The sequence below is a fragment of the Conger conger genome, chromosome 15 (assembly GCF_963514075.1).
Source record: "Conger conger chromosome 15, fConCon1.1, whole genome shotgun sequence".
NCBI lineage: Eukaryota > Metazoa > Chordata > Actinopteri > Anguilliformes > Congridae > Conger > Conger conger.
The window spans coordinates 11,314,214-11,339,279 of NC_083774.1; the positions used below are offsets into that span (position 1 = coordinate 11,314,214).

Genomic DNA, 25,066 nt, shown 5'->3' on the forward strand with positions numbered 1-25,066 from the left:
AGAAAAAGGGATTTCTGCAGCTACTATTTTTCGTCTTGACTTTTTTCCCCCTCAAGCCTCTTGAGTTGACTTAATATGTACATTTGCGTGCAATCAAACTACCGGCGTTGAATGTTTGTCGATTCATCCTCCTGAAGACCCAGGTGTAAACTGGAACATTGTTATCCTTTTCTGCCAGCTTATCCAAACGACCAACACCATTTAGCAAATGGCATGTTTGCTTGGTAGGTGAAGATGAACCGAGATGAACGCAGTACAGCTGACTAGCAAAACAATAAATTCAAAAAAACGGCAACAAAGGAAGGAATGGAAAATACAAACGAACGATATACATATGGGAATGTAATTCTGGAGCAAAGTTATTTTTTTTCCAGTGCGCCCACGAAGTCATGCAGAGACTTGCACCGATTCGAAAAGACATCAACCATGAAGGAACACATCCGTCGCCCGTTTTCAGAGGTTGGCGGTGGTATTCCATTCTGAGCTCGCGAAGATGTACTATTTCTTTCTGCAGCTTTAACAGCTACCCCGTAGTAAAAGACTGATTGAATTGTCTAATGTCTCTAAAATGGCATAAGGCGCCCCCGAAAGCTGCAGATGTTCAGAAAATAATTTCCAGGATGACAAAAGAATTGCCTGGCTATTTCGAATGATGGAGAGGACTGTAACGATAGAGCCTGTGGTTAAATGGATTTCCATTCGATTCGCTGTGTTTTGTGTCGGTAAGTGTTTTGCATATCGAATTTAAAGAATACACCCGTTTAATTTCCTCACAGCCGTAACGCAAGCGTCTGCCTATATATTTGTATTTGGTGTTATACCGTGCATTTGCTTCAGTTTTTTGTTTATAAGCGATAGTGGGATGTTATCTATTGTTATTATTTAATGTTGCAACAACAAGGTGCTACAAAGTAGCAAGTGACAGATTCCTAACTGTAAACAGTTAATGTGTGGTAATAGTGGAGGATCCTACGTATGTGTTCGCTGAGTTGAATAAACTTGTGGGTTAATACTGCAGAGTGCAACATGTTTTATATGTTTCCAGACATAGTAATTTATGATACATTTACCGGTTGGTGCACAAGCGGCTAGACTCTGCTGTAATGAACATACAGCTTCATTGTCTTTAACAATTTACGTTGGATTCTTTGAATGAAATTCTTTGATGTAATTTAGAAAATAATGTGCCCCACCACAACATATCATATTAAGTATGCCCATCTCTAGAACACCGACCTCTGCAACCAAGAAATGTAGAAATTATCATAAAACTAGTCGTTCAGAGTAACATGCGATGGGTGCAGAACTGCGGATTCATAACGTTATTAAAGAAGTGTTTCTCAAGTTCGACTAATACATTGACCTAACATGACTTTACCGATTCCATGCAATTCCTAATTACACACCAAAATACACCTTTACCTCAATTAACAAAAAAAAAAAACATGATTTGATACAAGAGTGTTTGCCGTGTGCTTGACAGAAGTTGCAGTTAACGGCTCCTCCTGTATTTTACTGACTGTCCCCGATAGAGGATCTGTCCCTTTCATTGGGAAAGCTGCCGCTTGCATCATCTGACAAGCCGTTTGGCAGTGCAAGGATGGAGCTCTTATCAACTGTCAGTGTTTCAGTCTCTCCTCTCCTGTGATCTCGGACGGATTAAAGTATGCGTTTGAGAGAATGAGGGGGCTGAGGCAGGAATCCAGATTTTTCTCCCTGCCTCACTACGCCTTCTCCCAGGTAGTCTCTGCCCGGCCTAGTTTACCTGGTGAAGCCAGGGAGCCCTTTGTCTGGCACAAGCCCAGATGCGAACCCCTGGGAGAGGCAGGAGATCCACCATCAAGCCGTGTGCCTTTGCAGGCTAGGTACAGGTCTCTTCGTTTACCTTAAAACATTCTGTGTGTTGCTCATTATACATTTTTTTTTCTTCCTCTCTCCCTTTTCTTGGCAGCCTGTGTCGTCGTTGTTCGGAGGACCGAGTGCACAGCGGTACTGCTGGGTAAGACTCTTGCAAGTCATGACAGATTGTAACTCGAATGTGGAATTTCACAACAGAAGATTAAACCTGTTCTCTCCCCTCCAGGAGTTGGAAAAGAGCTACCCGTAGGGCTCCTCTTTGTACCCGGAACAATGAATGTGAGCCTGTAGGCCGCAGGTCGCGTCACGCTTCCAATCGCTACATTGTGTGCTTCCTCAAGGTTCATGTAGCAAAAAAAAAAAAAAAAACATGTTTCATTGCTGCTCGCTCCCTTCTAAAAACTTTAATCCCATGAAGTCATGAACAATTAATATCAGGCAGGTGTGTTGACCTAGTTTTTATCACTAGATGTTCCTGAGACAAAGTCAACTTTCAATAAGGTACCACACATGTTGGACAGCTGCCTCTAGTGTGGTTAAAACTATAATTGGCATCAGAACGGTAGAATGCACAACTCATGGAGCAGTTGCCAGCACTATGGTTATTTAATCCTTTGAGTCATTTGACTTATTATCTGGCTGTCTCGGGTTTTGCAAGCTGTGTAGTTCAGCTGCCTGTTTTGATTGGATTTCAGTGTATTGTCATTGATTGTATCTCTTGGGTGTGAGTGGGCCTTAAACAGCAATGAGGAAAGGTGGAAGTGTCAACTTTTTTGCCTCATTACCTCCTCCTAGCAGAGTAGAATTCTCTCTCTCTCTCTCCCCCTCCCTCTCTCCCTCTCTCTCTCCCTCTCTCCCTCTCCCTGGTCTCCTTGGACATTGCATGCTCACCCTGACTGCATGTGCATATTATCGCCAACACAACTGGCTGAGCAGTTGAGTCAGGTTTGTTTACTGCTATTGGGAAAGTAGAGATCAGTAGTTTTGTGGTAGATTAATGTTGATCTGATTCATAATGGCAGTGATTCCATTTTATTTATTTATTTATTATTATTCTTTATTTTTAGAAGTAATCCTGAAGATTAGGGCCCATAGTTTGCGCAGAGAGAGGGGTAAAGGACCCAGCTGCATTAAGTCAGTATGAGCCATTAACAATGAGGGTAAAGCTCTTTGCTGCATCGCCAAGTACACACACACACACACACACACACACACACACACTTACAGGCCAGATTGGCAGTGCTGTGTATCAGTCCTACATGGGCTCTCTGCCACACAGTGATTGGCTAGGGTTTTGGTCATCCACCTTTTTCCATTATTAATACATTTCTGCATAGGTGTTGTGAGCACAATTTACAATTTTTAAAATTGCTGTGAGCAAGGACATGCCAAATTCTTCTTCTTCTTTTAATTATCCTCCCTGTAGTGCGTTTAGTAGAACCGTGGGTTGTGAAATGTTGTGAACGCTAGATCCAGCGGTGGTTAATTTCTGGTAGTCCTCAGAATCCTTGACTGCTACATTTAATTCTCTGAACTGAGCATTTAGCAAAATGATAAATCAAGCAGATTTCTAAATACCGAATGCTGAATAATTTTAAGGGAAGAAAGGATGAACCGTAACCGATATATCTGTGCACCTGTGTGTGATTCATTTGCTGCGGGGTAGGATTTGTACCGCCTGGCGAAGGCTATTATCAAGATCTATGGCAGTGGCTACAATGTCGGGGACCCTGTCAGGGAAATGCCACAGGACTTTGATCCAGAAACGGGATGCATCTCAAACAAGGATGGCGGAACTTTTCAGTCTGAAGACAGGTCAAGGCTCGGCCTCAAACAATTTTGGCTAGGTGATAATGGATATGCAACCATTCCCTGTTGTTTTGGCTGTTTATTAACACAACCCAGCTGCGTGTACCGAGGCCCACCATCCGGGCTAATTGGTTTTCTTCTTTGACAGAATAATGTGTGATGTGTAGGAAGTAATGACGCAGATTAGAGCCCAAATCTGACACAGTGACAGAATTGGCATTAACAGGATTTGAGGACGTGTAATTATACTGCAATTATTCTGCATTATCCTTAATCCAAATTTGACTCCTTTGAATGTTCAAAATAATCATTCAGTGGCCCAATTACATTTGAGCTTTATATGTTTATAAACAAATATTATGTACCTTGTGATTGCTGTAGGTGTTTGTAGGTATGTGTAACAGTCACACGAATGCATGTGTATTAACACTTAAATAGATTCTGAAAAGCACACAGGCAGAATGACACACCCGTTCAGCGTTTGGCAGTTTTTTTAACTAGTCTGTGAAAAAAAACATTATTCCAACCTTACTGTGATCTCCCAGAACTTGGCCCAATACAGTACATTACAGAATGTATAAATATTTCTTTCTCATGCATGAAAACACATTTGTGTCATTTTCATTCATTATTACTTCCTTCTATTGTTGCACAATAAAACAGTCATTTTGGGTGTCCAGGAAACCTGGTGTGGATGTGGTTGAACTCGGAGTGTTGCCGGTTCTGTGACAGTGGTGCATTACAGACCATGCATTGGGTCACAGTAAAGCGGTTAATGTGCCTGGTATTTCTGCTTGGCTATTCCAGTCAGGTCAGCCTATGCCAGCCCGCTTTCTCATCCTGCACCCGAAATTGGCAGGATGAGGAGAGGCCATTTCAGGTCACACGGATAGAGAGTCTATGCTGGGAGCCTGTGGGAGCTGATGTCATTGTTTACTAAACATTAAGCAAAATGGAAGCGCAACACACATCCTCTTTACTCCCTGTGAACCTAATGTAAGCTTGGCTGTCTGGTTCGTTTTGCTTGTGCTTAGTGTTTTGAGGTAACTTTCTGTGTAGAAGTCATCACTGACATTGAATAATGACACTGCAGTGCACTGGAAATATAACAGGCGAATAAGCGATTTCGAAGCAATTATGCCGGATAGCATGTTAGACCTGGAGCAGAAGGCCAGTGGACCCTTCACTTATTAAAAGCAAGGTCAGATAAGCCGAGAATATCTCTGCATGCTTTAATGAATGGGTTGGGAGGAGGGGGCGGTGAAGTCCTGTACCTTGAGCTTGATAAATAGGTTTTGGAAAATGCATTCGTAGGTGATTTTTGCCTGACTGTAACAGGGGTGAACCCGTGTCCTTATGTCTCCAGAAAACCGCTGTCATAGATGGGGTGAAGCTGTTGAATTGGAGTGTAGATGAGCCTGACCTCTTGAATGCACTGGGAACTGGAATCAATGAATGAATGGGTAGTGGAAATTGTCGCCTCAAATTGGACTTGGCCTGGGAAGGGGTATTCTTGTACTGCCAGTCTTTTTGGAGAGAGATGACAAGGGACATGTTCATTAACATTGTTTGTTTCACTCTATCATCCTTCCTCTCAAACGCTCGACTTTAAGAAAGAGTCCAGTTGTCTCGTTTGTTGGTGGTTACTCATTTCAGCTGGCTGTTGTGGAGAGTTGGCAGTTGTTATTTACCAGGAGAAAAAACCATTGTCAGGTGGACTGGCAAACGCATATGAAGTGTGCTAATTGTGAACTTCCTGAAACCTCCACAGTGAAAGATGTACTGCCCTAATTCATTTTCCTCTCACATTCCCGTGTGTTACTGCCTGGCTTTGTCGCACACTAATGAAAGTTTCTGAATGCTTTGTATTTATAACAAGGCATTGGCCTGCACAGTGAGCCCTGACACTCACTGGCATAAACAGTCACTTCAAACAATTGCGGTCACGCTGTCCAAATCCAGAACAAAGAGACTTTGATTTGTGGAAGATCTAAGATTAGAGTTAATCAAATTCTCTCAGACTTCAGCGTCTTTACAGCCTTTGTAGTGTTTTTGATTTGAGGAGCAAAAAAAAACAGCCACGTTCAACCCAGATTTCTTTTTGCACAAAATATGTGCGTATACATAATTGAGTGTTGCATTACATTTCCTCACTCAGTTGGTGATGCGTTTTAAGCTCAGGGTAAACACACCAGCTCACAGAATAGAGATGCACTGTTGCCACTTAGCCCAGCTCTGTATTTTGTCTCAGAGAGAGAGATTATCACTACATCTCCTCTTTCCATTTTTGTCAAATGTTATCAGATCTCTTCTGTGCCGTAACAAAGCATGATCTAAAGTCCATCTGCTGAGCCTCGCGGTATGATGGACACTGACGATGAGATCCAGGGTGAGATCCATCGAAGGAAGATGGGGGGCAAAGCGTAGGATCTGAAAGGCTGCACAGTTAGGGATGTACATTGATGTATTTACTCTGAGGTAAAACCCTCAGAGTAAATAAATGCAACTACCCGTTCTTGACTCTGATCCTCATATATTGTGCTACATTGTTGTCCGTTATGGTCAGGTTTACAGATCTGCTGTGGAGGGCGGAGTTTATCAAACCTCCCGGGAGGTGCAGGTTGAGAGGCTGCGACCCACACTTAACCCCGGCTGGGAGAATCTGAGGGATCTGTGCTTGTTTGTGTCTTCAGACCAGCTCTGATTTCTCCAGGGTCAGACGTGGCAGTCGAGGCTGTTTTACTGCTGCCGCCGCACAAAGGTCACGTGCGTACACACACACATACACACACACACACACCTCCCTCCCGTGAGAGCAGAGCAGGCTGGGAATGCGTTATCAGGTGTCAGGCTGGTGCTGAATGCGGGTCACCCCCTCTCCCCCCTCCTCCGGGGACAGAAATGTCAGGATGGCTGGGCTGAGGCTTGACCCCGTTTTGCTTCCCACACTACAGGGTTCTGTTGCTCTGGTGTGTGTCACCTGCACTTCTCTCCTGAGATATGTGAGAGGAGGGGATGTAGGTGGTCAGGCCGTAGGGGGTGGAGGGGTGTAAAATGCAGGTGTAAGGGTCACTTGTATGCATCAGACGTGAGTTCATTAGCTAACGTTTGTTAACACAAATTATGTTTGCCAGAAACGTTAGCGAATGTTAGCTAACAGTTGTGCGCGCAAACAAAAATGGCTGCTGATGGGGAAAATATTTTTCTGTTATAATACACTTTAATAACATTTTATATTTGTTCTTACCTTGAAAAATAAATTACCGATGAGCAACAAACCAGCTAGCTGGCATTGTTAGACCTAAATTGCATCCATTTGTATTAAAAAGTCATTCTCAAAGGACCTTGTGTGCTCCACTGTCTCACGGCGATAATCAAGTCTCCTGTTCCTGGGAGATCTGCTGAATTTTTCATATGAACTTTGCCAGTGCAATTTCACTGGCTGAACTGCTCTTGACAGGGGTGTCCCAAGAGGGCTCAAGTCTTCAAGGATGGGGTGAGGTGTCCATGAAAGTTTGATCAGGCTGTAGTTCCTTTATAGTATGACTGTATGGGAGTCCATGTCCAAGTGAGAGCGCTTAGATGAACTATAGGGCTACCATGGCCCTACCATGGAACTGCTGGTCTTCTACCCTCCCTTTGCATCTTGCCTGGGAGTCAGTCTGGCACTAACGGACCTAGGAGAAAAGAGAACCAGGATTGGATTTGGATTTGAGGGCCAGATTTGATGATCCCTGATGTAGTCTGATGTACAAGTCAATGTATTCATGCTGTCTAGTGAGCATAGTACTGTATGTGTAGGAGATGTGTTGGGGAAGTTAAGTAGGCATTTAGAGTGCATGCATGCTAAGCTTGCGTGTGTATGTTCTGAGGATGACTGTGTGTGCGACAGCCTCTGGTGTTCTGAGATGCTCAGAGATGCTCAGAGATGTGTTTTTGTTTTGTGTGCAGCTGCCTGCAGTGGGAAGGTGGAGCTGCACGCAGAGAGGAGGGGGGTCATCTACAGCCCATCCTGGCCCCTGAACTACCCCCCAGGAATGAACTGCAGCTGGGACATCCAGGGCGATAAGGGCGATGTCATCACTATCAGGTAAAGCCCTTGCTGCAGGCCTGTGTTTACTGGGTGGTTCACCTCTGATGCAAGGCCAAGGTGGAAGCCCAGACACACACACATACACACACACACACACACACGCACACGCACACACACACATACTCACGCGCACAGACGCGCACAGACGCGCACAGACACACACACACACACACACACAGACACGCACACGCTCACACACGCACACAGACACGTGCACAGTCACACACAGACACGCACACACACACTCACACATGCACACACACACACTCACTCGCACAGACGCACACAGACACACACACACATACACACACACACACACACACACACACACACAGACACGTGCACAGTCACACACAGACACGCACACACACGCTCACACATGCACACACACACACTCACGCGCACAGACGCACACAGACGCACACAGACACACAGACATGTGCACAGTCACACACAGACACGCACACACATGCACAGTCACACACAGACACGCACACACGTGCACACACACGCACACACACACACTCACATGCACAGACGCACACATGCACACACACAGTCACTGTAGCTCTTCAGGTCAGATGTACGCTGTCATCATTTTGCAGGGAGAATGTCTCACATTTTGGATAGCTGGACAGGCCATTCTTCGCTTTTCATTTTTGTGTGACCATGGTTTTCAGTTAAAGTACAATCGCTTGAATGAAAAGGGAATTATTTTATTGCGAAGCTGTAGGCCATATTTCCGTTCTACAGATAAGATCAGCAGATTAGTCTTAGTGGCTGATGTCTTAGATCCCTGACTTCAACTTGCATAGTTTGACTTTTTTGGATTTTTATTTATGATGCATCAACATTTTTCCCTCAGTATTGGCATAATTTTTAGCACAGTCACTCTTGTGACAGTAGCATATAAATTGGTCTTTTATACGTCCTGGATCAGTCTTGACAAAAGGCAACATATTATCAAGGAAGCATTTTCATTTCTGAAGTTTTTAAGTTAATTTTAGATTTTTTCAAAATCAATACATTATATTTATGGTTATGGAAACAACTCTTGTTATTTGTGTGTGGGGCGACATGGCTCATGCAGTAAGAGCAGTCATCTGGCAGTCGGAGGGTTGCCGGTTCGATCCCCGCCCGGGCTGTGTCGAAGTGTCCTTGAGCAAGACACCTAACCCCTAAATGCTCCTGAAGAGCTGGTCGGTGCCTTGCAAGGCAGCCAATCGGCGTTGGTGTGTGAGTGTGTGTATGAATGGGTGAATGAGAAGCATCAATTGTACAGCGCTTTGGATAAAGGCGCTATATAAATGCCAACCATTTACCATTTACCATTTACTTGAGGGAGAGAATGGCACCACGGTTTGATAAATATTAAGCTTATAAGCTTATGTGGACATTTTATTTACTCATATGGATGTGGTCACACACCTTGTTATTAATCAGGTTTTTTGATTAATTATTTATTTCTGTCTTGATTGTACCAGCTTAAAGAATTAAATTAGTTTCCAGTAACGTGAAGTTTCCTTGTGAATAGCAAAACTGCCCACTACTTTTGTGAGTGTATTTTAGGTGTCTGACTCAAACATGCTCGGATGACAGCCTGGGCCGGCAAAAAAATCAATACGGCAGTTATTAGGAGCTGACAGGCTGAAACTCTGCTCTTGCCATCTAACAAGCCCCTAATTGACATGTTGCTGAAGGGTGGAATTTGGAAAACATCTGTCATCTTCAGAGTCCCTGAATTTAAACGGATTTGCTTTTACTTGCATCCGTGAGTGCAGAGTTCATCCAGAACTTAAGTCTGAGAGTTGCCTCCGCTTTCTTGTTTTCCACCGTGTTGTCTTGTGGTCTCTTGTGGGACACAGCCACTCTTCATCAACCGTTAAAGGGTAAATAGTTCATGACCACCAGGGCTTGTCTTAAATGTACAACAAGTAAGAATTTTGTGTTAAAACATTGTTAGAAGACCGTTGTAAATCCCTTCCTATCATTGAAAAAGGCTCACTGACATGTTGACTCACCCTCTGCCTGTGTTTATAGTCCTTAAATTCGGGTTTCAAAATATGCAGTTGACGGCCTGACACTCTGTACCAAAACATTGTATAGCTGTACAATAATTTAAGCTCATTCGTTGAAAATTGGTTCTAATTGCCACAGCCAATGGCGTTCCAACATCAGCGCGTTCACAGAGAAGGGGGAGGGATAAACAGTGTTGTGGTTTGAAGGAGTGTGTTGCTGCTATTCCTCTCTTGACCGTTAGAAGTTTGAAATTACCTATTATACCTTTACACTTTCACTGAATGCAGTCCAGTCCTAGGGACCTTGCAAGCTGAAATGAGCCCATGAATGAAGATGGACTAAAACGTCGTGATCAGCTCGGCTAGTTAGAGGCGAGGGTGTGAATGCATTGCTGGAGGACTGGCATGAACCGGTGAATGGCACGACTCAAGTTAAAAGCGTGGCATGGCTGACCTCACAGTGGAATGAATGGAGACCATCACTGATTGGCCGAGAGGAGAGCCGAGTGTTCCTGAGGATCAATACTGCAGAGCGGATGGCCCGGGCTCCCATGGAGATAAACTCTCTCTCGCATTTCTCATTCCAGCCGCTGCATTTTGTTGCCTTTTTATTTTTCATTTTTTGCCTTATAAATTTTCATGTGGTCGAGGCAGCGAGGGGGGAAAAAAGTAACAAAAGCAGGAATGCGCAGGAGGAATCCGTGGGAGGAATCCGTGGGAGGAGGTGGCGGTGCCGTGGCATCGGGCGTCGTTCCGCAGTCCCGCACACACCGAGGGGGTGGGGGCTGCCTGTGATTGGCAGGGATGATTGAAGTTTCTGATTCGCCGAGGCGCCTGCGTTTTAACGAGTGCGCAGAACATAACGAGCGGCCTGGGGCTTCGCTGACTTGCAGCGCTGTGATGGAGGCTTGCAGTCAGCAGGCAGTCAGACACAGCTCCTGCTCACACAGCAGGAGACCACGCTCATCAGCAGGGAGCTCTGCGCGTAATTGCCTTTATTTTAATTCCCGATACGCACGCCGAAATAATTTAATTAACTCGATAAGGATAATTTGAAAGTGTGTCAGCTGGGCCCGGTTCACAGTCGAAGGGACCTTTTTCTCGCTAAATCCGTCATACCTGCTATGCTTCTGAAAATCTGCTTCGCTCTGACGTTTCCTGCGATTATGGCCCCATTTAAAGTAAGACCGTTGAGGAACTCTTATTTCAGTTGCACGGTAAATGAGTGAGACCCATTGGCTGCTACAGAGAAACCAGGGGGCCTGTTGGCCAAAACGGAAATGGAGGGGGCAGCACACCGGACTGGAATTAATTTGTGGCGGGCGGGTGGAAAATCCCGGCGTTCACTCCTACCTAACTTTAATCTCATTCCGTGACAGCCTCAGCGTGGAGCTGCTGCTTGGCATGTTTTTTTTTGGTGTTCTTTATCTGATCAGATGTGATTAGATTCAGCCGCCCCGGCGCAGCAGTTCAGCTGTACCCTTTTGTACCTCCAGACTGTATGAATGTGCGAATGTGAGACGCTGATATCCGATAGCACTTCTCCCCTCAATTTCTGTCTGAGCTCTGAGCTCGGGGTAATTCTAGCAAGTGGACTCGGTCACCGACAATCAATGTCAATCAAAATCTCATAACTGCAGCCTTTGTGCTGGCAGTAGCGGTGAGCGGCTACCTCTGCATGCATTTCCTTAGAAACTGCTGATTATACCTTTTCTTTTTGCTGGAGAGAGAAACTGTGGACACTGTAGTTCAATACCACCAATATAGGATAGTATTAAAGTAAAGAAAAATAAGCAGGTTTTAAGAAAACAGAAGCGGAGACAGTCTTAATGGGAGAACACAGGCCTGTGTGTTGGGTTGGCCGTTCCCCTGGATTGATTCCCCTCCACTGGGTAAACGGTGTTCTCCTGCAGGGAGGCCCACACCTGGGAGGTTATTAAGCAGGAGGGTAAGTGGATCTGCTGCACCTGATTTTTCGAGTTGTGTACCGGGGAGTTTCTCTGGATTGCGTTAATTCATCACAGAATTTCCCCACGGAGGACTTCGTAATAAACTCTGCCTGCTTCTCTCAGCGTGATAATCTGTGCAGGTTATCCCTGCTTCAGAGGAAACATAACTCTGATGTCCCGAGTAGGGTAGTTCTTCTCTGGGCATTTTTTTTCAAAGATTGTTTCCCCCAAAGATTGGAGCGTGGCCAGTGTGTCAAGCTGATCTCCACCCAGTAATCCCAGTTTGGTATGCTCCCTCTCACTCTCAGAATAACGGGTTTGACCTGTGTCAAACCTTTAATGTGTACATCTGCAAAACTCAATTCGAAGTGATGATTTGGATGCAATGACGCATCACCTCAGATGGTGGTGGTGTTGTTTTAATAATCTGTGTTATTGTGACAGATATATTGTTTTCTTTATTAAGTCACTGTAAGTAGGCAAACATGACCAAGGCTTTTTAATCTTATTTTAGTTTCAATCGAATTACCGCCTCCGCTGAATTTTCTGAATCCATTCTCGTGTGGTCTTCTACCTGGGTGTCATCATTGCCTGGAAATCGTTGCTGTGACACAGTAAAAATGAAATTGAGGCAGTAGACTTAAATTGAGGCCCAATGTGTTTAGTAATGATTTTGGCTGTAAAATGGGAAATTCCCCTTTAAAGTCACCTGCATTGTTTGTGCAGTGAAATTGCACTGATCTCACAGCAAAATTTAACATGGAACAATTACTGTTAAAGTAAAGTATTCAACTGTCATCGTTTTATCAGTTTTTGTCTCCTAGTCTGTATTATACTGCTTTATAACGAACCCGACTCAGACCTGTTGGCCTCTTAAGTGTTCAAGACACCAAGGATCCATTATCTTTTGAACAGTGAGTGAAGGTTTTGAAGGTGTATGTTTTTCACAACATACAATAGTGGAGCAGTTATATTGCAGTAAAGTATATTAATTTGTGTACTTTGAGTTCTCCATGGGTGTCTTCATTATGACCCTCCCTGCTTCCTGTCTGATGTCCTGCAGTGTCTGTGAATGTGCTCCTCTCTTATCACTGAAGGCTTCAGCCGTGATCCTGCAGTGTCTGTGAATGTGCTCCTCTGTAATCACTGAAGGCTTCAGCCGTGATCCTGCAGTGTCTGTGAATGTGCTCCTCTCTTATCACTGAAGGCTTCAGCCGTGATCCTGCAGTGTCTGTGAATGTCCTCCTCTGTAATCACTGAAGGCTTCAGCCGTGATCCTGCAGTGTCTGTGAATGTGCTCCTCTGTTATCACTGAAGGCTTCAGCCGTGATTTCTTGTGTCAAGTGCTTGGGAAACTGCTGATAGTTTCTGACAGAGCCGTTTCCATTTCCTGCATTTCCATAGACCCTAATGTTTCTTCACGGTCCCTTTCTGCTGAAAAGGGGGCGATTTGCGCCATGAAAGCAGGGGTGAGTGACCCTCCTGTTTTCAGGTGAGAGAAGAAGAATGTCATTTCATGCCTGTGGTGAAGTGCCTGTACGGAGCCTGGTCTTTCCACCCCCTGCCCCTATTGTTAAAATTCATGCATGCGGTGAATACATCGCATAAGCAACAACTCGGGTGAATTGGACTGTCGAAAGACAAGCAGTCGGTCTCGTACTGTGGTGGAGAAGTGTTAGTCCCTGCTGCACTGGGGTTTTTGGGCTGTATACGGATGATTCGGTATTGTGTGCTTGGACTGGATGCGTTTCGAACTGCGAAATCTGGGCCCAGAAATGCTTAGCTATAAAGTACAAGTTTCTGTGACTTGTGGTTAAAAATATGAATGACAAATAACAATTTACTGTCATCGCCAAAAATGAAGAAATCCATATTGCAGATGGAGGAAAATGCTCATAACACTGCTGTGCTATTACTATGGAATTCCCCAGAAGAGCTGTTTTCATATTATCTGCACAGTGGTTATGTTCCATTTTGAGCGGTCACACGAGTGAGCCTTCTCCGATGTCTTGATAAGAGAGTGTTGTGAAAACAGCAGCTTGCAGCTGGGGATGCCCTGGCATATCCATTGAGCCTCCTGTTGTATCCTGGGATGCCTGACAATTTGTGCTCATGTAGGATAACTGCAGTTTTAGGCTTTGTTTTAGGACTGGAGACATGCAAGTCTTTACACGTTCTACTCAGAGAACATACAGCTCTGGCAAAATGGTTGAATGACAAAGACGATTGTCTGAGCGAAGCTTTTTTTGCTTTCAGGACTGGCTGTAGTCATATCAGGTCAGGTTCTTTGAGGGTTTTCAGAGCAGGATTTTCTTGTTTAAATGTGTCCGTAAAGCCACTCAACCCTGGCTATCATCTTTGTGAGCTTAAACTTGCTATGCACGTTGTATTAAAGCGAGTGTTTAGGGAAAGTACTTTTTTCCAACCATTTCAGCTGCTTGCAGAAGCATTGGTTTCACCTGAGTGTTTTCAGGAGCTCATTTCAAAACGTTATGGTGCTGTTTGAGTACAGTACTGTTGATTTGCAGGTGCATTTTATAATGATGTTTCATATTCTAGGTGTGTTTAGCAGTCTCTTTCTACAGTGAACTACACAGCTCATTGTTTATTTAAAAATAATGCAATCTGTTTATACAACTGGATATTTACTGAAGCAAGCCAGTACTTTGTTGTTAAAGGTTACAGTGGCAGTACCAAACCTAGGAATATTTATATACCACAAAATGGGTAATTATATATTAATAGAAGGCCTAGATAGAGAGTCAGCCCTAAAGCACTTATTTCTAAGTCCATATCCACCCTCACGGTGAGTACTCTAGCCTTTGATCCCCAGCTGTGCTGGTCTGATGAAGCCCATGTTCTTGAGAGTTCACCTTTATCAAACTTCCCTGAGATCCTGAGCTGGGTATTCTGCCTGAAAAATAACGGTTGTGAAGTAATTTGGAGATATTGTTGTCAAGGACTACTGTGTGATCTTTTATGAGAATAATGTATTTTACTTGTGGTTTCTGCAGTGCTTCTCCACAGGCACAGGTAACCCGTTGTGTTCTCTCTCTCTCTCTCCGCAGTTTCCGAAACTTTGACCTGGAGGAGTCTGGGAAGTGCTTGGGGGACTGGCTGATGCTGGGGCCCACATGGAGGGAGGAGTACCGGGTGTGTGGCTCCCTCCTGCCCCCTCCCTTCATCTCCACCCGGGGCAGGGTCTGGCTCTACTTCCACTCCCAGGCCAACAGCTCTGGGCAGGCCCAGGGCTTCCGCCTGTCCTACATCCGGGGTGAGGTCACTTAGTCATCTGTGTGCCGATACACACCCTTCTCCCCATAGTCCCTGCTGTGTGCCTATATCCCAATGAGTGTCCCCTCATGGGATACTGCATGTCTGCTGGTTTTCATTCTAACCCATCTCTTGGCACTTAAAATACTTAAATGTATGTTTTTTGAAAAGGAAACGCTTATCGGGTTACATTACAGAAAATTTTAAGTTTTATGATAACTGGTTTGATTGATTTAAAGCCCTCAAGTCAATATGGATTATGAATTCTTTGTAACATGAATCTGACCTAATGTGGTATTAAGAGGGCAAATTCATCTTCCATTAGACATTAAAAACTGCTAATATAAAAACAGTTGTCTGCTGACTATGTGTCAGGAATTGCAAACGGCCTTTACAGGGGTACTGCAGGAGTGAATTTTGGAACCCCATTTTGTCTTTCCGCTGAACCGTACAAATATGTGTTCTGTTCAATGTCGCAGCTTCTTTCTACCTTGAAAACAGCAGTTCCTGTAATTGACATTTTCTGTTCACATAGCAGCCAAGGGCTTTGGGATATGTGTTTGTGTGTTTGTGTGTGTGTGTGTGTGTGTGTTTGTGTGTGTGTGTGTGTGTGTGTGTGTGTGTGTGTGTGTGTGTGTGTGTGTGTGTGTGCGCGTGTGTGTGTGCGCGTGTGTGTGTGCGCGTGTGTGTGTGCGCGTGTGTGTGTGTGCGCGTGTGTGTGTGCGCGTGTGTGTGCGCGTGTGTGTGTGCGTGTGTGTGTGTGTGTGTGTGTGCGTGTGTGTGTGCGCATGCGTGTGCGTGTGTGGGGTTGTCTGGTTTTATCGGTGTGTGTTTTTGTGGAGTGGGGACCGTGTTTGAAGGGCCGAGGTAGAGATTGATGCTCTGAGCTGAAGAGGCAGGAAAATATGGCCCAATCCGCTCGAGTCAGGACAGATTTCGGTCATTTAGGTTCCTCGCCCTGTCCAGCCACCAAACCTGCCGCCACTGCGATGATCACGTTCCACAGCTTTGTCTGATCCAGGGTCAGTGTAGGGCGGCTACATGTTCACAGTCAATGTTAGCCCCGTGCTAACCCATCCATTTTAGCTGTTTGGTTCTGTGCCCTCCGTTCCCCCCATAGCTCTCAACCCCATATTTGGAGGCACCAGTGAAAAGGCTCAAGCTGTTGTTAAGTGCACCAGATCCAATTACTTGCAGTGAATGAAGATTAAATAACTGATTGGGTGTCATTAGGCACTAAATGCTCATTAGAAAGTGCCCCAGAAAACAAAAACAAACAGGAGTCAATGGGCACTTGTTTCACAGCGCTGTGAGCCTCTTCCTGAGGTCGATAAAGCTGAGGGAACGAACAATATGCAGAACTCGTCTCCTGTTTCTGTAGGTGCGAAAATCACTGGCCTCAGATCTGAATGTTTTCCCTAAGCCATCGGGGGCCTGGCTGAATCGCACGGGAAGGAGTTGGATTTGTCTGTACTAGGTGTACAGCCGTGATAGTCGATGATGTGTGGTCTCGCCTCTTGTTGCATCCTGGACGGGGAAGTGTTTTCGGTTACTTGGAACTGCGGGTGCTGTCGGGCTCCTGTCGAGCGCGGCGTGACCCAATAACAGCACGTCCTTGGGTCTGACACGTGCTGGAGGGCAGGCGGCACGGCCAATCACAATGCAGCGCGGCCAAACAGGAAGCGCGTGTTGATTTTGTTCGAAGGTTCTTTGTATTTGCAAGATTTTTGTTGAGAGCCGCAATGGACTAAATCAGAAATTGGCCGGCACGAAGGTGATGTAGTTCAAAGTGATTTTAGACATTTAGCAGCAATGAATGATTGTGTTGTGTTGATGTTGGTAAATGCCAAAATGTTGGATGTGAAATGGAACAAATAATTTCACATAGCAGTTTGAGTGCTAATTCCCTAAAGCTTAAGCACCCAAAAGACATGACAACAACATGAGTCAAGAACATTTCATCATTTGTTTTTCTGTGTAAAAATGGCAGGGAACTAATGTTCTGGTTTGTGAGGGGAGTGTGTTTGTCTGTGCGGAGTGTGTGCGGTGTTTATGTGCATGGAGTTTGTGGGGTGTGTGTGTGTACGGTGTGTATGTCTGTGGAGTGTGTGTGTGTCTGTGTGTCTGTGTGCAGTGTGTGTGCAGTGTGTGTGTGTGTGTGGAGTGTGTAAGGCTTGTGTTGTGTTCTCCCTGCAGGCAGACTGGGCCAGAGCAGCTGTCAGAACGAGGAGTTCCTGTGTGGGAACGGGAAGTGCCTCCCGCGGGCGTGGCGCTGCAACGGGCTGGACGAGTGCGGGGACGGCACGGACGAGAAGAGCTGCGCCCCCCCGCCCACCGAGGCCCGGCCCAGCCTGTGCCCGCCCTCCACCTTCCAGTGCACGCAGGCCCAGTCCACGCAGTGCCTGCCCAACACGCTGCGCTGCAACGGGGCCCGCGACTGCGCCAACGGGTCCGACGAGGCCAGCTGCCCCGACACGTCCTGCGGCAAGCGGCTGGCCAACTTCTACGGCTCCTTCGCCTCGCCCGACTTCTTCCGGCCCAACCGCAGCCTGGCGGACCTGCGCTGCTCCTGGTTCCTGGACACGCAGGACCCCAAGCGCATCGTCCTGCAGCTGGACCTGCAGCTGGGCCCCAGCGACACGGTGCGCGTGTACGACGGCCTGGGCGACCGCGGCGACCACCTCCTGCAGACCTTCTCCCACCGCAACAACCGCCGGCCCGCCGTGGTGGAGTCCAGCCGCGGCCAGATGACCGTGCTGTACCACGCCAAGCCCCGGGGGCCCGGCCACGGCTTCAACGCCACCTACCAGGTGAAGGGCTACTGCTTCCCCGGGGAGCACCCCTGCGGCAGCGACCAGGGCTGCTTCTCCGAGCGCCAGCGCTGCGACGGCTACTGGCACTGCCCGTCGGGTAAGGACGAGGAGGACTGCCCCATCTGCCCGGAGGGCCAGTACCCCTGCGAGGGCGCCAGCGGGGCCTGCTACCCCGCCTCGGAGCGCTGCAACAACCAGAAGAAGTGCCCGGAGGGCTCGGACGAGAAGAACTGCTTCAACTGCCAGCCGGGGAACTTCCACTGCGGCACCAACCTGTGCATCTTCGAGACGTGGCGCTGCGACGGGCAGGAGGACTGCCAGGACGGCAGCGACGAGCGCGACTGCCTGGTGGCCGTGCCGCGGAAGGTCATCACCGCCGCCCTCATCGGCAGCCTGGTGTGCGGCCTGCTGCTGGTCATCGCGCTGGGCTGCGCCTTCAAGCTCTACTCCCTCCGCACGCGCGAGTACAGGTGAGCCTCGCTGCCCTGCTGTGCAGTTTAGCCCACGCTACGTCATCATCTCACTCTCCCGCTTTACAGTTTACCCCACGCTACATCCTGGTCTCACTGTCTTTACCACACGCTTGAGTACAGGTGAGCCTCGCTGCCCCGCTGTGCAGTTTAGCCCACGCTACGTCATCGTCTCACTCTCCCGCTTCACAGTTTACCCCACGCTACCTTTACCGCACGCGCAAGTACAGATGAGCCTCGGTTTACCCCACGCTACGCCATCGTCTCGCTATCTTTACCGCACATGCTCGGTTTGACTCGGACTGGCAGCCACCCAGAATTCCCTCCCCGCCGCCTCATCTCTAGACTGCCCCCCCCCCCGGGCTAATTGATGACAGAGAGGACGGGAGTAAACGGCGATCCGCTGTAGCTTTGTGGGTATTGTGTTCTGAGATTATGCTAATCCATCCTCAGTGTAACCGGACCGGACGTTTCTCAATTGGCTCCCTGTTGCAGCGTCTGGGTCGGACCCCACAGCGTGTGGCAGAGGACACGGGGAGCGGGAGACAGATTTAGCGGCTGCGTTACCGCCGGCGGGGATAATTCTATTCTGCCGTTTGGACCTGTCATGATTCATAGAGTAATATTGGCCCTGATCTCTACATTTGAAATGGGAGCCGCTGTGTGAAATGGAGAGCGCGTTTCCCTGTGAGCTGAATTGCCCCGTCTGATGAATGGCAAAGGCTCGCCACTATTCTTTAGTCCTTCCTGCTGCTGTGTTGGAACATGCTTCAGTACGGAATTAAAATTCCTGTTTCTTATTGCAAACCGTGTTTTCCACATTTATGCTGTAATGTTTGGCATCCAAGTAAGAAAAAAAATGTTGAAAATCATTTGTCTGTTGTGGGAGAAAAAGAACAATATGAAATCGCATCATGTGACCTTGATTGACAGTCCTCAGAAGGTTTCGTTTTACATCCTCTTAGTTTGTCTGTCTCTCACCACAGGGCGTTTGAAACCCAGATGACACGGCTGGAGGCGGAGTTTGTGAGGAGAGAGGCCCCGCCCTCCTACGGTCAGCTCATTGCGCAAGGCCTCATCCCACCGGTGGAGGACTTCCCTGTCTACAACCCCTCTCAGGTGAACTCCCCCGTCTACCACCCCTCTCAGGTGAACTCCCCCGTGTAGAACCCCTCTCAGGTGAACTCCCCCGTGTAGAACCCCTCTCAGGTGAACTCCCCCATCTAGAACCCCTCTCAGCTGACCTTCCTCTGCCGTCTCAGAGGGCTCTCCAGCTCTTTTACAATACCGTGTACACTGCAGCACCTGCTCCTGTAAGGTGGGCGGACCTGCTTCACATACGTAATTACTTTGGATTCTAATACTTTTCTGTGCTCAATATGTCTTGCTTTCTGCAACTGAGCCAACCAAGGGGACCAGAAGGTACGTTTCTTTGCTTTTTGAGAGTATTCCGTTGGTTCCAATACACCAGACAAGCTCAGTGTATTGGAACCAACACAATTTCATATTTCACCCAGGTGTGAAGGTGAGATTTGTTGACTCAGTGCCTTCTACCCTGGGCGACACTGCCTGTTGAGAGGCCTCCCAGGCCTGATGGCATGGTCCTGATTTAGGGTTGGACTGTGAGGCCCGTGTGCCCACTGGAACAATGTCTAATCAGGCTGAGCCACCCGGTGTGAGTCCCCATAACTTCACCAACTGTTCAAATGAAAGGTCATCATCCAACCCTGCAAATCCATAATGAAACATAACGCTGTGTAAATAATTCACTGTGTTTGACATACACACCCGAGGCAATATGCACGGCCTTTTCTATTCACATTTTAATTAACGCTGCTGCCGCCGCGTAAGGCGTGTTGTACGTGACCCCGGCGAAGCCCCTCGTCCTCCCTCCGCGCGCTGCCTTGTTAAGAAACGTCACGGTTCGGCGAGTGGAAGAGCCCGGGCTCTGGAAACCCCAGCCCATCCAATGGCTTCTCAGCCCTCATCCATCATGAAAACACACAGGGAATTAAACGCGTCCCTAGCCTCCCAGGCCCCATTTCTTCTCGCTGCTTAGGAGTATCCAGACGGCTGGGCAGGGATAAATAAATAATATTTAGTGGCGCAGATAGACTTGTCGCACTTGTTCTCCCTGCTCTCCCCTGTCTCCCACCCCGTAAGCCTCCCGGCTGGACGGTAGTTCAGGTCTCAGATCCCTCCTAGACTCAAAGGAGGGGAAAACGCGTTTTATACTGTATGTTGAGTTATTCTTTCACTTTATTCATCGTGTACATAAAGGGTATTACAGTAAATTGATAGATTTTTTCATACCCTATAGCAACTGGGGAAACAAACTTGCATCCTCTTTTAATGCTCTCCCGGTGCAAATACTACAGGGTGTTTTAAGTCGAAAGCAATAATGTCCTCGAATAAGGTGCTGTTTCAATGTCTGTGCTGTACCTTGGCTGTTCTAGCGCGTATTTTAGCCCATTAATTGTAGATGTACTAACACAAGAATCTATACTTGAGAAAATTATAGAAACTACTGCCATTAATATAATGCCTATTTAATTGTGCATTTAGAAGGCAGTTTTTAACTTGTTCTCTGTTTGAAAAATACCAAAAAATGAAAAATATATTATAGCTATCCTGATTAATGGTAAATGGTAAATGTTAAATAAATAAATAAATGACTAATTGGATTATATTAATATGTGTAAATAACGCTAAAGTAGTTGTTTCCATCATTAACCATTTAGCCAATTGACTAGCCTGTGAAAGAAATGAGGTTGTAATCATATATTGTTATGGCTTGTAATGTTTTGGGAATTGATTTATCTCACTCTCAAACACTTGATCAGGCTATTAAATTGAAATTCCTGGTGAAATAATCATGGTGCTGGAAGTGGATGAAATGACACCCGTTCTGTAAGTAGACTAGGTTTTGTACAGTTCCTGTAGAGTGCCTATATTTTTGAAGATACAGAATTTGTGTCTTCACAAACAAATTTGCGAAACTCGCCAGACTGTGTTTGTGGAGAGACGGTGTAATGCTCACTTGTAAGTTATGGCTTCATGCTGATTGAATGCAGGCTATGCAGTAAAACCAGTTAATTCTACGGTGCCCTTCATATATAAAAATAGATAGTGCATTATAAAGCATATGCCCTATATAAAAATAAATAATATATGCAATGATAAGTAATTGATCATTCGGTGCATTTGCTGATGACTTGGCTGCTCTTCGGTATAAAAGAAGTAAGTGCTCTCTTTGTCCTCGTTGAAGGCAGTTATTATCTACGCTCAGATGCTAATGCTTAGTACTGCAGGAATAATGAATGAGAAGGGCTGGCCACCAGAGGATGGTTTAGTGAGATGCCTGTGATCTTATAGTTTGTTCAGGTGTGTTATGGACATAAAGATCAGGTGTGTTGAAAGAACATTTGAAGTCACAAAGCATCGTTTTTGCCAACTCGGCAATATAACATATTTGCAGTACTGAATTCCTACTTTGATGCATCAAACCAAATTAGAATCTGTGTGTAAAAAAAAAAAAGTGTATTAACTACATGACAGACAATGTGTCATAATTTTGACAGGTGAAGTGACATAATTTAGCATATCGCAGGCAATTATGTTCAGGTCGATCATAGCATTTGTCACTGATTATACCAGGGCAGTGTTATGGCATTTATAATAAGCTGTCGAGAATGGGGAAGTGGGTTCCATCTGTCTAGTCCACGTCGACAGGAAGCCCACTTTGACAGGAAGCCCACGTTGACAGGAAGGTGACACTTTCAAGGTATGATTTGTTGCTTGGTCAGCAGCTGTCAATTAACCTAGAGTGACTGAACATAGCTACTGGCCTTTCCTGTAACCGTTACAAACTGCCGGCTGTAAAACGGCTGATGCTTGATCAGTGATCCTGTGGCCCAAGCTTTCCTTGACATCCAGGTTTTGCTACGCCAGATAGATACATGGCTCATGTTGTAGCATATTACTCTATTTAACAAGCTAGCCCCCCACCCCCCAGTTTTAGCATATCCTCCAGGTTTTCTTTACTTGTTTTAAGTTGCCTGTCTGAATTAGGATCCACATCCAGGTTTTTACTGGTTATTAGAGTATGCAGTAGGACTCGTCGAGTTCTTTAGCACGTCGTCTCCAAGCAGATATTTTATTAGGGCCGAGAACGCCCTCAACGCTGTCCTCTCAGCGGTCTGTAGACTGGGGTTATATCTGTGCCGCTCCCCGTAATGAGTGTCAATTAAAGGGAATTCAGTCAATAATTAGAGTATTTAATTTTCCCCAGCGTGTCACGCCTCTCGTAGCCCGCGTGGTTGCGTGCCCCGGCGCAGGCAGAGTGTCACCGTGCGCACGCTGTTGTTGGGGTTGTTAGAGTAATTTAATTAATGTGCTCAGCGGTTGGGGCTGAGAGCTTTAGGAATAACCTTCATTACACTGAGTGGAGAATTACAGTGCAGCAATGCCACCGGCTTGCCCTTGAAAACTCGCCGAGCGCGAGAAAGCAACGGGGAGTTTGTGCAGCTGACGCGCTCCTCTGCTGCTCAATATTCAGCGGCACTTATTCATAATAATAAAAACGCTCAAAGAACTGGCAAACGCTAATGAAAATATCTATATATAGAAATACAGTATCATACCCTGATGGAATTAATGTAGTATAAAATATTTCCTCTAAGCACTTCTGCTTGCTACATTGCATTATTTCTCTTGTAGTTATTTTCTTTATGGAAGACATTGAGCCGTTTCATATTTTAAAAAATGTAACGGCACGCTGCTTGATCTGCTGCCCGGCAGAACGTCTGAGAGTCCGTGTTGGCTCTGCGCGTAAGTTCAGAGCGGAGGGAATGAGAGTGTGTGTCATCACGGCAGCGCCTTCCAGCCATGATGCAGCGCCCACTCCACACTGGTGCTGCCGTGAGAGATCGTGAGGCGCTTGCTCAACGCAAAGTCACCAAATGTCTCCCTCAAGCTGTTCTTTCTCTCCTCCCACTGTATCTCTGCTGTTTGTGGTGCTCGCTGTGTGAGGACCGCTTAAATACGCCCGCACGCTCTTCTCTCCAGTCCTCCTCTTTCTCCTCAGTCCTGCATGTCCGGGCATGTTCTGGCCTTTTGCATGTGCTTTCTAGTCTCATACACTGCTTTGTGCTGTGTTGTGCGGTGGTTTTTTTGTTTCTTTGTTTCTTTTGCGATTGAAAGTAGACTTTTCGTTGGCTGTTGGCAGCCACTAGCTGCTTGTGGAACACTGGACAGGAATGGGCAAACATGCCAAAACTCTATTCTCCACTCATACCTCTACTCTGCGCAATCTAAAGCCGATATACAGCTTCAGTGTGCATGCCCTGTAAGCAGACATGTTGCAGATGTGTTGCAAGCTAAGCAGGGGTGCTTAGAAGAGGCAGACGGAGGCAGGAGTGTGTGCCCTGGGGCCTGGTGTCGGATGAAGCGTGTCCGTCCCAGGCCCGGCTGGTGCATGTGGGTTCTCTCCTCCCCCAGGCGTCCATGCTCCAGAACATCCGCACCGCCATGCGCCGGCAGATCCGGCGGCACTCCACCCGCCGCGTGTCGTCACGGCGCCGGCTGGGCCGTCTGTGGAGCCGGCTCTTCCACCGCGGCACCCGACTGCGCGGCCAGATCCCGCTGCTGACCCCGCCCGGGGCCGCCCACCCCTCCCTCACCCGCTCGCACAGCTACCAGGCCGTGGGCGGGGCGGGGGGCGGCACGGGGCTCACGCCCTCCCCCTGCTCCTCCACCGCCCTGGGACTGGCCCTGCAGGCTCACGCCGAGGCCCTGTTCCAGCCCCCCGCGGACTCCCCGCCCACGCCCCTGTCCCCCTCCACGCCCACGCCCCTGTCCCCGCCCACCCCCTCCTCCCCCCTCTCTGCCTCCGACAGTCCGGAGGAGGAGGAGTCGGAGGAGTCGGGTGTGCAGTCTCCTGAGGGGCGAGAGGGCGGGGCCTCCCTCCGACTCCACCCGCTCTCAGGACTGATGGACAGGCCGGGCCCCAGCAGACGGCCCAGCTCCGCCCCCGAGAACCCGTGCGACACCTACAGCCGCAGGGCCTCCCGAAAACTGGTGCAGGGGCTGGCTGCCAACGTGGCTCTGCGACGGTACACTCCCCTGGGCATGTCCCCCAGCGCAGACCTCCGCCTGCCCTTCAGCCCCCCTGACACACACCCCCCTGCCCTGGCCCGGGGCCAGGGGCCCTCGAATCGGATGTGCCCGTCTGTGGAACTGCCAATTCAGGAAGGGCAGGAGGCCTGCTGCGGGAGCAACGGGGACGATGACGAGTCCCTTCTCCTGTGCTGAGCCAGCACGCTGCTGCCTGCTCTCTCTCTCTCCTCCCACAGTCCCACAGGAGCCTCCGCTGTCAGGAACATGACCTCACGCGCCTCCCTCCCTCCCTCCCGCCCACGCCTCCGCCACAGACCGCTCCGCTGGACAGCACAACTCCACACCTGCGTGTGGTGGACCTCGCCAATTCACAGCAAACACGAACAGCAGGCTTTTAAAATTGCTTCTGATTTAAATTCTGTTTGATCTTTCTCAGTCCTGACCCCTGACCCCTGACCTTCCGCTCCGCCTCATTGCTGCAGTCCCAGTTCGTTCTGGTACAGACGGGGGTCATGTGACATAGCAGCAAGCGAATGTTGTGCTGTTGGATAGCAAGATCCCCAAAAAATGCACTTTCTCTCCCCTGCCTTACACGAGATCGAGAAACCAGCTTCAAGAGAGAACATTGTCAGGTCCTGCAGAAGTGACTACCCTGTGACTTCCTTAC

The 25,066-nt window shown here is 47.5% G+C and overlaps 1 protein-coding gene across 1 annotated transcript; it reads left to right on the forward strand.

The window, feature by feature from the left end:
* Positions 1–24,594, forward strand: lrp3 (low density lipoprotein receptor-related protein 3). The gene is made up of 7 exons (XM_061222540.1): positions 1–722; positions 1,952–1,999; positions 7,618–7,756; positions 14,795–15,000; positions 17,196–18,282; positions 19,269–19,401; positions 23,782–24,594. The coding sequence occupies exons 1-7, from the start codon at positions 650–652 to the stop codon at positions 24,592–24,594; spliced, it is 2,499 nt and encodes an 832-aa protein (XP_061078524.1). The 5' UTR covers positions 1–649.
* The last annotated feature ends 472 nt before the right edge of the window (positions 24,595–25,066 follow it).